General features: G+C 57.1%; 1 protein-coding gene across 14 annotated transcripts in view; it reads right to left on the bottom strand.

Moving 5' to 3' along the window:
* The window catches only part of TMEM94 (transmembrane protein 94), a 33540-nt gene that overhangs the window by 7419 nt on the left and 14080 nt on the right, over window positions 1-12041 (bottom strand). For 6 of the 14 annotated variants that reach the window (XR_011422826.1, XR_011422824.1, XR_011422825.1 and 3 more), the window contains 13 exons: window positions 6757-6876; window positions 6269-6396; window positions 5792-5928; window positions 4085-4287; window positions 3574-3725; window positions 3122-3224; window positions 2826-2912; window positions 2440-2556; window positions 2021-2077; window positions 1635-1739; window positions 1358-1522; window positions 906-1115; window positions 79-394 (listed from right to left, as the gene is read on the bottom strand). Coding sequence is in view for 10 of the 14 variants with exons in the window: in XM_014738643.3 (XP_014594129.1) it covers window positions 79-394; window positions 906-1115; window positions 1358-1522; window positions 1635-1739; window positions 2021-2077; window positions 2440-2556; window positions 2826-2912; window positions 3122-3224; window positions 3574-3725; window positions 4085-4287; window positions 5792-5928; window positions 6269-6396; window positions 6757-6876 (1900 nt within the window). In the remaining 4 variants the exon portion in view is untranslated. The remainder of the gene's footprint in view (window positions 1-78; window positions 395-905; window positions 1116-1357; window positions 1523-1634; window positions 1740-2020; window positions 2078-2439; window positions 2557-2825; window positions 2913-3121; window positions 3225-3573; window positions 3726-4084; window positions 4288-5791; window positions 5929-6268; window positions 6397-6756; window positions 6877-12041) is intronic. The other 8 variants (XM_070225994.1, XM_014738649.3, XM_001495726.7 and 5 more) reach the window with 4 other exon arrangements.

Raw genomic sequence — 12041 nt, forward strand, 5'->3', positions numbered from 1 at the left:
CCGGCACTGGTCTGTTTGGAGTTGGGGGCCTGGTGTCTTCTAAGAGGCCAACAGCCAACCCTGCCAGTGGCCACATACCAATGAGGCGGGCGAGCTCGCAGAGGCCCCAGGGCACGTGCACGGGCAGCACGGCGCTGTGGCTCTCCTGCAGGGCAATGTTGCACAGGTGGTCCGAGAACCGGCACAGCCGCTCCGTGACACTGGCGTTGCACAAGTTCAGCAGCACGTTGAGGCCTAGGGGCTTGAGGGAGGTAAGGTGGAGCTGCCAGTTGGAGTCATCGAACTGAATGCAGGAGGGGTTCTGCTGGTCCTGAGACAGGCTAAGCATCTCCAAGTGGTAGTCGCACACAAAGTCCTCTGCTTCGTAGGGCTCGCCCTCCAGCCCAGGCTGGGTCTGAGGGAAACATGGGGCGGCAAGGGGTGCCTCAGACTGGGATGGGTGAGGGGGGTGGTCCCTGAGTGCTCATCAACCCATCCCTCCCCAAAATCCTCTTCCTGTCCTTCCTGGGCTCCTGTCTGCTTCTGGTATCAACGCCCAATGAGACTGGCAATACCTAAGAAGAGGGATGACCAGACTAAAGAGGAAACAGTGAAGGTAGCCAGGGGAAAATATTTTAGAGGGAGCCACTGGCTGTCTGTCTTCAGAAGGTCGTGACTAGGAGGAAGGGCCTTGCCCCAATTATCTACCATCAGTGAGACCCAGAAAGGTGGAAGAGCCTACTTCATGGAAGAGCCCTGGGCAAGGCCTCAGGAGGTGGTCCTGCCTGGCCAAGCCTGAAGGCCCGAGAACAGCGGCGACATCTGTGCTTTCGGCTTCATCCGTCCAGGCTGGGCTGCACCCCTTCGGCAGGGGAGGCAAAGACACCCTGTGGCTGACTGAGGTGGCAGCTCCCCTCTCCTCTCACCTTGCTGGGCTCTTCTTCACCACCCTCTGTGTCCCTGCTGAAGCTCACATTGGAGCCGGACAGGTGCTTGCTGCGGCCGTGTGCTTTGTGGTGGGAATAGGATTCAGGGGGCTTGGGACCATCGCCAGGCCAGTCGCCACGCTCCTGCTCATTGGAAAGGTGCAGGGTAGTGTTCAGGGAGCCAGCCAGGAGGGCATCTCGTTCATGGGGCTGAGGAGAACAAGGAGCCAGGCCTCGGACCAGGGTCCCGACAGCTGCCATGGACCAGGAAGGCAGGGCAGTTATGTCCCCTCACTGCCTTGTCGGGTGGCTCCGCCTGAACTGCTCAGGCAGATCCTAATGGTGCCTGAGCCCTCCTTCTCCTCCTAGCCCCACCCTCTCTGAGGCCATGGGCCAGGCACCAAGGGCCAAACGGCCAGGCCCACAGCTGGGCCCCCAGCAGCCAGCCATACCTCCTCCTCTACCTCGGGGTGGCAGAAGGAGCGGGTGGAGAGGTCATCCGTTAGGTCCTCATGGCTGCTGTGTGGGGGCTCCACCTTCCCGCTGAAGAACAGCACTGTCTCTGGGCTGGGGTTTGGCCAAGACAGGATCCCCTGTTTGTCCACACAGCACAGGACCTGCAGGGAGAGATGGGGATGAGGAAGGGGATTTGGCATTCCCCAAACTGCCCAGGGGCCACTTAAATGGCAGACGGCCACCAAGACACCCTCCCGCAGGGCCCGCCCTCACCGTGACAGAGCCCAAGCTGTGCAGCAGGCTGGAGCTGTGGCTCAGCGTGGGCGACGTCCCCTGGATCACCCTCAGGAAGTGGCCCCAAATGCAGCGTAGCATTTCCTGGTGGGAGACAGAAAGTCTGTGAGGCCATCTGGGGCTCAGCTGCATTTCCCTAGAGATGGCTTCTGGGGCCAAAAGAGGAACAGTCCAGGGGGTGCCAGGAAGTTGGGGTGGAGAGGCATTTGTCCATGTGAGACGGGCGGACTGGGGGCTCCAAGAGCCTGGACAGAGGCTTGTAAGGCCATAAAGTAGGGGAGTCCCAGGGTTCCAGAAGGGGCCTGAGGGAGCCCAGGTTGGTGGCTACAGGGGCCCAGGGCGGAATCCATCCCTGGTGAGTGTACCTGAGAGGAGACAGCTTCTGTATAGCTGCTGAGAGTATCCTCTGAGAACTTGGCCAGCTGCACGGAGAAGAGGGTGTGAGCCTCAGGGAGGAAAATGCCACCTCACACAGGCCTCTCAGGGGTGGGGGGGCCCACACTGAAAAGGCTCCCAGCACCTTTGGTAAAGGACACCAGCCAGTCCCCACATCTCCCATCTGCTGAGAGCCAGGATGGATGCTCACCCACCTCCAGGCCTGGCCTGGAGGCTCTTCTGGATGGAGAGGGGAAAGCCCCTAGAGAGCTGCCCAGGGCCTGCCAAAGCACTGGGCCCACGGCGGGGCTGGACCTCTGCCCCTGGATGCTGGGCATAGCTGACTCCCTCTTTTTGTCTGTTTTCTGTTCTTTCTGAACTGTTCCCCGGATGCCTTGGAACAACCTACCAGGGAACTGGGGGAGGCCTTGCTCATCTGGGCCAGGACACGGGCTTCTCCACAGGCGGTTGCCAGAACCCAGAGGACTGGAAAGAGCAGGGGGAGGATGGGCAGGACGCCATTCACCTGGGAAAGAGTGAACCACACTGACGGCTCCCGAAGAGCTGCTGGCCCAGAGAGAGGGAGGCAAGGGGGGAAGGAGGGAGGGAGGGAGGAAGGGCTTCCCCAGCCCGGGGCCATTCCCTGAGTAGAAAGGGACAGTTGTCTTTCGGGGACAGGAAGGGAAAGAAGGGAAGCAGGCCTCCTTAAGCCGAAACTTGAGGGAGCCCTGGGCAGTCAGGGCACTATGAGGGGAGCCAGCCTGAAGAGAGAGAAAAGCACGAGAGGGGAGTTACCTGTAGCTGGAGGAGGGTGTACTGCCAGGACGTGACACCAGGGGCGTCCAACATGAAGCGCAGGGCATTGGTGATGAGGAAGCTGGCCTGTTGGGAACAGGAGAGGTGCAGCCTTAACCCCCCTCCCCAGAGAGGGACTCGGGCTCTAAGGCTCCCCCTCCTCTGCCCACTCACACCCCCCGGCACTGGTCGGCTCACTCTGGGACCCCCTCTTCATTCACAGGCTCACCTGAGTCTGGCCCTGAGACTCCCCCATTTCCTGGCCCTCTCCCTGCCCCGTGCCCTGCCTTACTCACCAGGACCACAGGCACGGCATAGTGCAGCATCACTGACTGCACGGAGAACCTCTCATTGTCCAGAGCAGTGACTGGGCGGGACAGGGCCATGTCCAGGCACCATCTGCAGAAAGAAGTGACCCTATATTCATGGGAGAGCCCAGAAACCCACACCTTCCCTGAGCATCACAGGGACCTGTAATTCCCTCCTGGTCTCTGGCCCTGGCCAAGTAGCCCCCTAGGAGAGTGGCCTGTGGCAGCCTCCAGAGCTGTCCCCTCTGAGTTCAGACTGGCAGGGGGGCAATCACCCAGTCTAAGAATTCTCACAAGATGCTAAAGAGAAGAACCTACAGAGATGCCTGCCCTAAGGGGGCCCCAGTATGAAAAAGGCCCCTTCCTTGGCACCCCAGCCCTTGCTCAATGGGGAAGAGGAGAAGTGGAGGGACAGGAGGAAGGCAGGGCAGCACCCCTACCTGATGTTGTCAATCACAGGGGTCTCAAGGACGCGGAAGAGCCGGTGCTGCTGGGGGTTCTGTGGCCCTTTCTTCACTTCTCCTCGGGGAGAGGGGGGTGGAGAGAAAGGGGGAAACAGGTCTCCCGGCTCCAAGACGATGTGCTCATCATCCTGCCAGTGACCAAGGGGAGGAGGGCGGGGGCAGTTAAAGGCTTCTATCGGAAGCCACTCTTCCTTGACAATTCCAGCTAAGTGGAGACATCTCATGGGATTGGGGACCATCAGTTAGTGAAGAGTCAGTTGGGGTGGGGCCTGTGGGACCGGATTCCCAGTAGCTTGAGGATCAGAGAAAAGAAAGAACAGGACAAGGAGGACAAAGACATTCCAGCTCTTCTCCATTCTCCTAGAGGCCTTGCCAAGAAGCCTATGAGCTGGCCAGAAAGCTTCAGGATGAAGCCCTGGGACCCTCCCACCATTGCCTGTGAATGCTCCCACAGCATTTCCAGGGAAGGAGAAAAGCCTCCAGCTACCTTGATCCCCCTCAGAGAGGCGAATGATTCCTGGCCGGGCCTCAGAGCTATGATGTCTCCTTCTACCAACAGGCTAACTGGCAGGTTGACCAGATGTCCATCTCTGTAGGCCCAGTGCAGGGACCAGGATGGTGCAAAGGGCATGTGGAGGTCGGGGTACATGGCATCTGGCCACTTGATCTCCTTGCCATCCCTGAGGGCATCTGATGAGAACGGAAAGAGGGAAACAGCCTCACCCATGGCTCTGCACACCAGCCAGACCCAGCAGGCACCTATGGAACCGTGTCTGCTCTTCTTCCTTTCCCAGAAGGCCTGCATCAACCCATGCCATTCATTCTAACAGCTCCCCTCTTTCAAAGTCACCTCCCCTGTGAAGGCTTTCTCAACCACTCCAGCCCAGGCACTTCCATTTCCTCTGAACGCCGGAAGCTTTTATTCTCTGTATCCTCATTCCATTCAAATACACTTCACAAATGTTGCTGAGGGGTGTGCTGAGCCCCGTGAGGGGTACAAAGGTCAAAGGTGAAGACTTCACAGTTACAGCCCTCAAGGAGCCACAACCAAAAGGGGAGATGAGACATGTGGGCAGATAACTCCAAACAAGGCAAACATATGCTAAGAGTGTGAGGAAAGATCCCAGTCCCACAGGAGCAGAGAAGAGCTGCGGTCATCAGAGACGGCTTTGTGGAAAAAGGAGCATCTAAGATGGGTCCTGAAGAATGGGTGAGATTTTGTCAGTAGGAGATGAGCAAGGGAGAAGCATGCCAAAGGGACAGCAGGACAAAGACACAGAGGCAGAGAAGTCTACAGTGGGTTTAGGAGTGGTAAGTAGTTTTAACCTGAGGATGACTAGCAAGAGAAGAGGCTGGAGAGCATGGTGGGAGCCTGTGCCAGAGGTTCTGGAAGCCACGTGGGATGCCTTTGACAAGCAAGAGGGAGGCGCTCACGGTTCCTGAGCAAGAGACTAAGGTCCGGAGAGCAGGGCCCATCTTTCTTGGGCACCCTTGTACTCCCAGTGCCTGGCGCGTGGCTGCAGTTAATTAATCATTTCAGAAGGAACCAACACATTCTCACTTAGCATTTAAACCTCCACTCCCCAGGACTGTCAGAGAAAGGTCTCTCGAGAGTAGGAGTGCTTCTCTTACAAGACCACGTGTCTCTGGAAAGCAGGAACCATTGTCTCACTAGCTGAATGGAAGCACAAGCAGAAATCTGACCAAGCAATCCTATTCTTTAGGAACTGGGCTGCCCCATCTTGGGAACCCAGCTCCCTATCCCCAACTCTGATTCTTGCAGGATTTCAAACTTCTCTGGTCCACCGTCACACCTCCCCTGGCCCAGTATCACCAGACAAGACAGCCTTGGGAGAGAAAATTTCAACTGTCCTCCTGCCAGGAGAGAAGGTCTTCTCTGTTAGTCTCCCAACTAGCAGGAGTAAGCCGCAAGTCTACTGTGCCGCCATTAGCCTTCCTGCCCGCCCAGGCCACTTCCTGAGTACCCACAACTGTCCCATGGGCTCTCACTGCCCTGCTCTAAAGAGGGCAGTGTATCCTTCTACCTCTCTTGATGACAACAGCCACAGAATGCTGGCCAAAGCCAACGCCAGTATGCTGGCGCTCCGGGCTGTGACCCAGGAGGGAGCTCTTAGGGCTCTGACACATCACAGGGCATCAGTTCCCACCCAACATGTCTGACCCTTGGCCTCACCTTGGATTTGGTCAATGATCCCTCGGAGCCTCCGCTCTACTTCCCGACGCTTCAGCCGATCTTGCCGCCCAATGAGAACAAGGTTGAGAAGCAGCAAGAGGAACAGCGCTGAGGCATTCACCAGCTCCACCCTGTGGCTGGTGGGAAGAGGCGAAAGGTACGAGCAGGCAGTGAGAGGTTCTCAGACCCAGCCAACCCCGGGCCCTAGATCCCCCTCACTCCACCCCACCCACCCCACCTACCCCTGCCCAGTCCCTTCTGAAAAGAGTGTCTCATTCTGGTTCTGACACCAGCCAGCCAAGGGGCTGAGGATTTCTAAACAACGCAGGTGCCATCTGTGGGGGCAGCAGCCCCTCTCCCCTGGGATGTCCCAGGTGACGGCAGAAACACTCTGCTGAGGCAGGAGAGGGATAGGCCCAGGCCCCATGGTGTCAGAGGTCGGGAGGAAGCCTCTCCCCAGGGCTGCTGCCCGTGTACCTGCCAGCTGGCTGGCTCCCATAGCAGCCCAGCAGCAGCAGCACAGCCAGCAGCATGAGCGAGGCGCCCGGCCAGTGGAAACAGGAGCAGCGGTTACTGTGGTGCAGGAAGCTGCTCCTCCACAGCTCCTGAGGAGGGACAGGAGGCGGGGAGTGAGAGGTCCGGGGACAAGGAGGTAGGAAGGAGCTGAGGTTCTCCATCCTGCTAGAATCTGGCCGCCTTCCCCCTACAGCCACCCGACCCAGCCCCTGTGGCTGCCTTTGTCTTCTCGCTTTGATCTCAGCTGGGGTCCAGCCTGTTGGGCACCTGCATCAGAGGGGTCAAGACATCACTCTGAAAGGGAACTGCACTCCCTTCTGATTTTTAGTGATGCCTCTGTCAAGTCACATGGCCCACAGTGACAGGGCGAGTCACAGCCCATCCTCAGGGCCTCCCAAGCTTTTCTGCCATCCCAACCAGGCTCTGGCCTCCCCATGAAGAAGCTTCACCTTCCACGTGAGACATTTCTTCCGCTCTTTCAAGTGTCCTTCCAGCACCGCCTCCAGCTGCTCCTTCAGGATGCTGAGGGCCTTCCGGGTGGACAGGCCCAGGGCCAAGGGTGGCTCGCCCTGGAGGGAAGCAGGAGGCTCTCAGCATCTCCCTGGAGGCCTCAGGTCCCTGCCAAGATGGGGCTCTCCACTCTCATCTCACCAGGCCCTTCCTCCCTCCTCCTGAAGCCTCACCTTCTCTTCCACCACTGGCCCTGGTCCCTCAGGGTGTTCAAGTACACAGTTCCTAATGTTCAAAGCCACGTTTAACAAGAAAACCGATACAAACTTTCTGTACTCAGCGTTTTCTAACTCACCTTCACTCACCTCTCAACTCCCTGCCATCAGCCTCTCTCAGCCCCACTCAGAATGTTCTCACCACTGACCTCCCAATTTACCTCACTGTTGCCAAGTTTTAGATTTCATGGGCCAGAAAATACTTTTTTTTTTTTTTTTAGATTTTTAATTTTTCCTTTTCCTCCCAAAGCCCCCCGGTACAAAGTTGCGTATTTTTAGTTGTGGGTCCTTCTAGTTGTGGCATGTGGGACGCCGCCTCAGCATGACCCAACAAGTGATGCCATGTCCGCACCCAGGATTTGAACTGGTGAAACCCTGGGCTACCGAAGCAGAGCGTGCAAACTTAACCAGTCGGTCATGGGGCTGGCCCCCAGAAAATACATATTTTTTGAAATGGTGAGAGGAGAACTAAGATACAGATGCTAGCTTTTCATTGTTCCTGGTAAAAACATTAAGAAAAACCCACCATCTTCTGTTACTACATTGCATAAAAGAAAGGATATTGTCACACCACAGCATCAGGAAGGACAAAATCTCAGAAAAAAGCTGCTCCCAGGAAAGGACCGTGCACTGACTACACCACGCTCTCATCTCACCAAGGATGGGTGGAACAAGGTATAGACGAGGCAGTCCCCAGGCAACACTGGGGACCACCCACAGACCTATGTGACCCCACGGCTGGGCCTCTCCTGGTTGAGACCCCCTGTTTCTGGGCTTCTCTCCTGTTTTCTCCTTCTTCGACTCTGTCCTTTCCCCTGTCTACCCCACAGTGCATCTTCCCACATCTTCTTAGTAACTTTATGTACGTTTCCAGGGCAACCTCGGCCACAGTCATGGATTCACCCACCACCAATAAGCTTACAACTCCTAAATTTTACCTCCAACCTGACCAGTACCCCGAATTCTGGCCCATTTACTGAACTGCTTCACAGCTGTTTCATAGGTACCTGTGAGTCCATATGTCCAAAACTCCGAAATCGCCGCCTGGCCCTCCCTGCAATTCAGCCCCTCTCCTGCAGGTGCCACCTCACCCAGGCACCCAGGCACCCAGGCCAGAGCCGGAACACCCCAGACTAGAATATCTCTACCCTCCCGCCAGCGCCTCTCTCCTCCTGCCCCCTGTCCCTACCTTTTCCAAACCAGCTGCAACACCCCAGCCAGAGTGAGGGCTCAGCTGATCAGCTGGCCTCGTGTACCTTTAAAATCAAGCCCAGACTCCTGAGCATGATCTGCGATCTGCCAGCTTCTCCAGACTCCTTTCCTGCTACTCCTGCCGCATGCCATGCTCCTCCAGCCCATATGCAAATACCTTGACGTATTTTCCTGGCCAAGAACACACTCCCCACCCCCAGACAACTCTTACTTCTCCTTCAAGACTCAGCTCAAACGTCACCTGCTCTGGGAAATTTTCCCAAAACCTAGGGCTGCACTTATGGGGGGAGGTTTGTATTCTAACAGCACCCTGGGCAACCTGGCCCACAGTCTGCATTGTGGAGAACTGTCATCATAGATTGACTTGTCTGCTCTCCCACTAGACTGCCAATGCTGTGAAAACAGGTACTGAATTTTCCTATCTCCACACCCCTCCCACCATCCACTAAGACAGTGCCGGGCACACGGCAGCAGCTCAGTGAATCCTCGCTGAATGAATGAATGAATGTACACATTCATCACTGATCCCAATGATACCTTAATCAGGGGGTGTCAACCCAGGATCTGTAGCAGAAACACCTGGAGCTTTTAAAACTCTGGACATCCAGGCCCCACCCCAGACCTACCGAGTCAAAACTTCTGGAGGTGAGGCCTATCCCAGGTTGAACCTAATGCACAGATCCCCAACTCAGGGGTCCTAAGAAAAAGAATGCCCTCAGGAAAGGCAGTGCCTGGGGGAGAAGTGAGTCTCCCAGGGGCCACCTGAAGAGCACCAATGTGAGCTTCCACCAGGAAAAGTTCCTAAGCAAGAGGAGCGAAGCCCTAGACCTGGGCACCCAGAGAGGGACTCAGAGTTATCTACTGAGTCGGACCCCGGGAGGCTGAGCCAGTGACGCCTGGTTGCCTCGGCTCATTGTCCTCCCCCTTCCGCTCCTATCACCCATACATCTGCCTTGCCCAGGGTCCTGCCCTGGCTTTGCCCACTAATGTTCTGGATTTCCTCCTCCCCACCTGTCTCCATACCCACCCCTCCCCTTGGCAGCCTCTCCCCTCGCAGGACACACATCTCCACAACCAGAAGGGGTTGCTGGATGGGGGAGCATCCACGCTGTAGAGCTGGCGGTAGGTGGCACCTGAGTGGAGCCCCACGTTGGCCTCCTGCCAACTTCCTGGACCTGAGGGATCAGGACGGGCTCCAGAGCCGGCCTGGCCCAAGACTTCCCAGATCCCTTGCCTAAATCTCACCTAATCCCATCTCTCCATGGTGGCTTTGGGGGATTATGAAGATGAGAGCCGCTTCTTCCCAGAGGGGATAACTGGTTATTTCAGCTCAGAAAGAAAAGGCCCTCCGGGCAGGAGGCCCACACCCCAGCATGGGTGCGTACTGCACTCCAAAGCCCCCACCTCCCTTTGGCAGGGGTCCTGGGGCCTCCCTGAGAGGGCAGTCCAGGACAAGTGAGTGTCGGGTAAGGCTAAGGCCTCTACCTCTGCCTCCTTGCCTCCTGACATGGAAGGGGAAGCCTCCAGGAGGCCGAGAGCAGGAGAGAAAAGGAAAGGGGACCAGAGGCCTTCTCGTGTCCAAGGGGCGGCCCAGAGGGGTGATGCCTGTTCCTCCCGGCCCAGGGAAGATGAGACTTGGGAAGGCCCAGCCGCTGCCAACAGGGCTAGGGTGAGAAAGCAGGGCTTCCCGGGCCTCGCCTCCCCACTGGCCCTTTCTCGCTCAGGCTCAGCCCTCCCAAGCCCCCACTCCCTCCCTCTCTGCAGGAGGGATGTGAGAGTTCCCAGGAAGGACTTGCCTAGGCCAGGCCTCCAGAAATGATAAAGTGGGAGAACCTCCCACAGGCAGGGAAGGGCTGGCCTGCAGAGGTGGAGAGGCAAGAGAAAGGAAGGGCCAGACAAATCCCAGTGGGTTGCAGGTCACCTGGGAAGCTGCCTGTTCTGCAATGAAGACCATGCTCAGGAAGGCAGGGCAAAGCTAACAGGAACAGCCAGGGAGCCAGGAGGGCGTCCCTCCTCTGGCCAGGCCTTTAGACCCTGGACACACATCAGTTCCCCTCTGCTTACCCTGTGGCTGTCCTGACATCTGCCACCTTACTCCAGGTACCCCCAACCCCAAGACCTCCTCCTCCCTGGCCCGCAACCGATTCGCTCTTTCTCTCTGCCCCCATGTTCCTAGAACCTGCAGGCTGCTGCTCTTCAGGTGTGGGAGGCGTGGGCCAGAGGGTGGCAGGCGCTCCTGGGGCAGGGCCAGCAGAGGCGGGAGGGGAGCGCAGAGCTGACTGTGTGTGTCTGCCCCCGCATGTTGTGTCTGGCCAGGAGCACCAACTCCAGACTGGCGATTACAGACAACACAACAGAGGAAAAACAAGCCATTCTGTAATTACATGCCTCCTGAAGAAAGCGCCTGCCCGCACAGGCTGGCCCTGGGGCGAGGACACAGCCTTCTAGGCCAGCCTACTCTCCATGGCCCCAACCAAACTTATCCAACTGCTGTGGCCACTCACTGATGCTGAATGGCAACATCTCACCCCACCTCCAGCAGGAGGTCCCGGTTGTGGGTAAAATCCCTGTTTCTCTCACTGTGTCGTGGCTTCTCCCCCAGCGCAGGAGGAGAGCCAAAGCTGAGCAACTTGGTGGAAGACCGTCACACTTTCTGAAGGAAATTCAGGAAGGGCTGGTAAATGAGTGGGCCCTGCCAGCTGTTCTCAAAGCACAAGTTAGGCTGGGCACCTGGGTGTGTCTGGGCCCCAGTGAGGAGACTGTGCAACGATGGGTATGGTTTGTTAGAGAAAGAAGGACCTGAGTCATACACATGCAATCTGAGGTCTGCTCTTCTTGCCTGCAAGGGCCAAAGAGGGTGAGGAAAAGCTGCCCTGGCCTTAAGTACCCACAAGGAGTAAGAGAGTCTTCCTGCTTCCCAGATGCTCAGAAATTCCCACCCTGCTCCACTGACAGGCACCTCCAGAGACATGCCAGGCCGAGGAGCGCTGGCTAAGGGAGGTCTCGACACCAGAGGGGAGGCGAGGCCCTGCTTCTTCACTTACACTTATGCTTTCCGGGTAGAAGTAACCCCATCCTACTGTTTAAATTGCTCAGGTTCAACCAGACCCAACAGAGAGTGACTCGAGGCTCTGGAAGGCTGGCAGCAAATGCAAATCGTGAGCTGGGCTGCTTCTCCCCGTTCCATCATCCAAGGGGGACACTGGCAGGATATGGGGACCTAGGGGAGCAGCAAGGTGGTGACAGAACTCTGTTAAATCAGAACCACAAGGAACCTGCTACTGGACAGGACCAGCTCTGCAGGGCCTGAAGCTGAGCATCCGGGTCAGTCTAATAAGCCTTTCGAGAGCCAACATACCTGAGCTCTCCTGTGCCACCTCAGTCAGGTTTCTCAGGTGGCCCAGAGCCAGAAGCCCCTCAGCCCCCAACCCCTGTCCCTTCAGGACTCCTCTGAGGTCCTCTCAGCACAGCAACTCTTTTCCTTCCTACTCCACCTATTTCGGGAGCAAGCAGAATCAAAGTCCCCAAGGCACAGGTAGACAGGTTATAAATTTAGACCTTGACCCTCAGCCTTGACAACAGCAGGTAACCATTAATTAGAACTGGCTGGGGCCTGGCTCCTTTGCCAGGTCCCCACCGTCACAGCCTTCCTGGCTAGTGCAGGAGGGGAGGGGAGCCGAAGTTGGACTCCACATAATGCCTGAATCCCTGAAGCAGAGATCTGGCCACTATACACCAGGGTCTTCTTTAGCAGTCATGATAAATCTCTTCTGAGTTTGGCCAGACACAAATCGACT

Source organism: Equus caballus, chromosome 11 (genome assembly GCF_041296265.1).
Source record: "Equus caballus isolate H_3958 breed thoroughbred chromosome 11, TB-T2T, whole genome shotgun sequence".
Classification (NCBI taxonomy): Eukaryota; Metazoa; Chordata; class Mammalia; order Perissodactyla; family Equidae; genus Equus; species Equus caballus.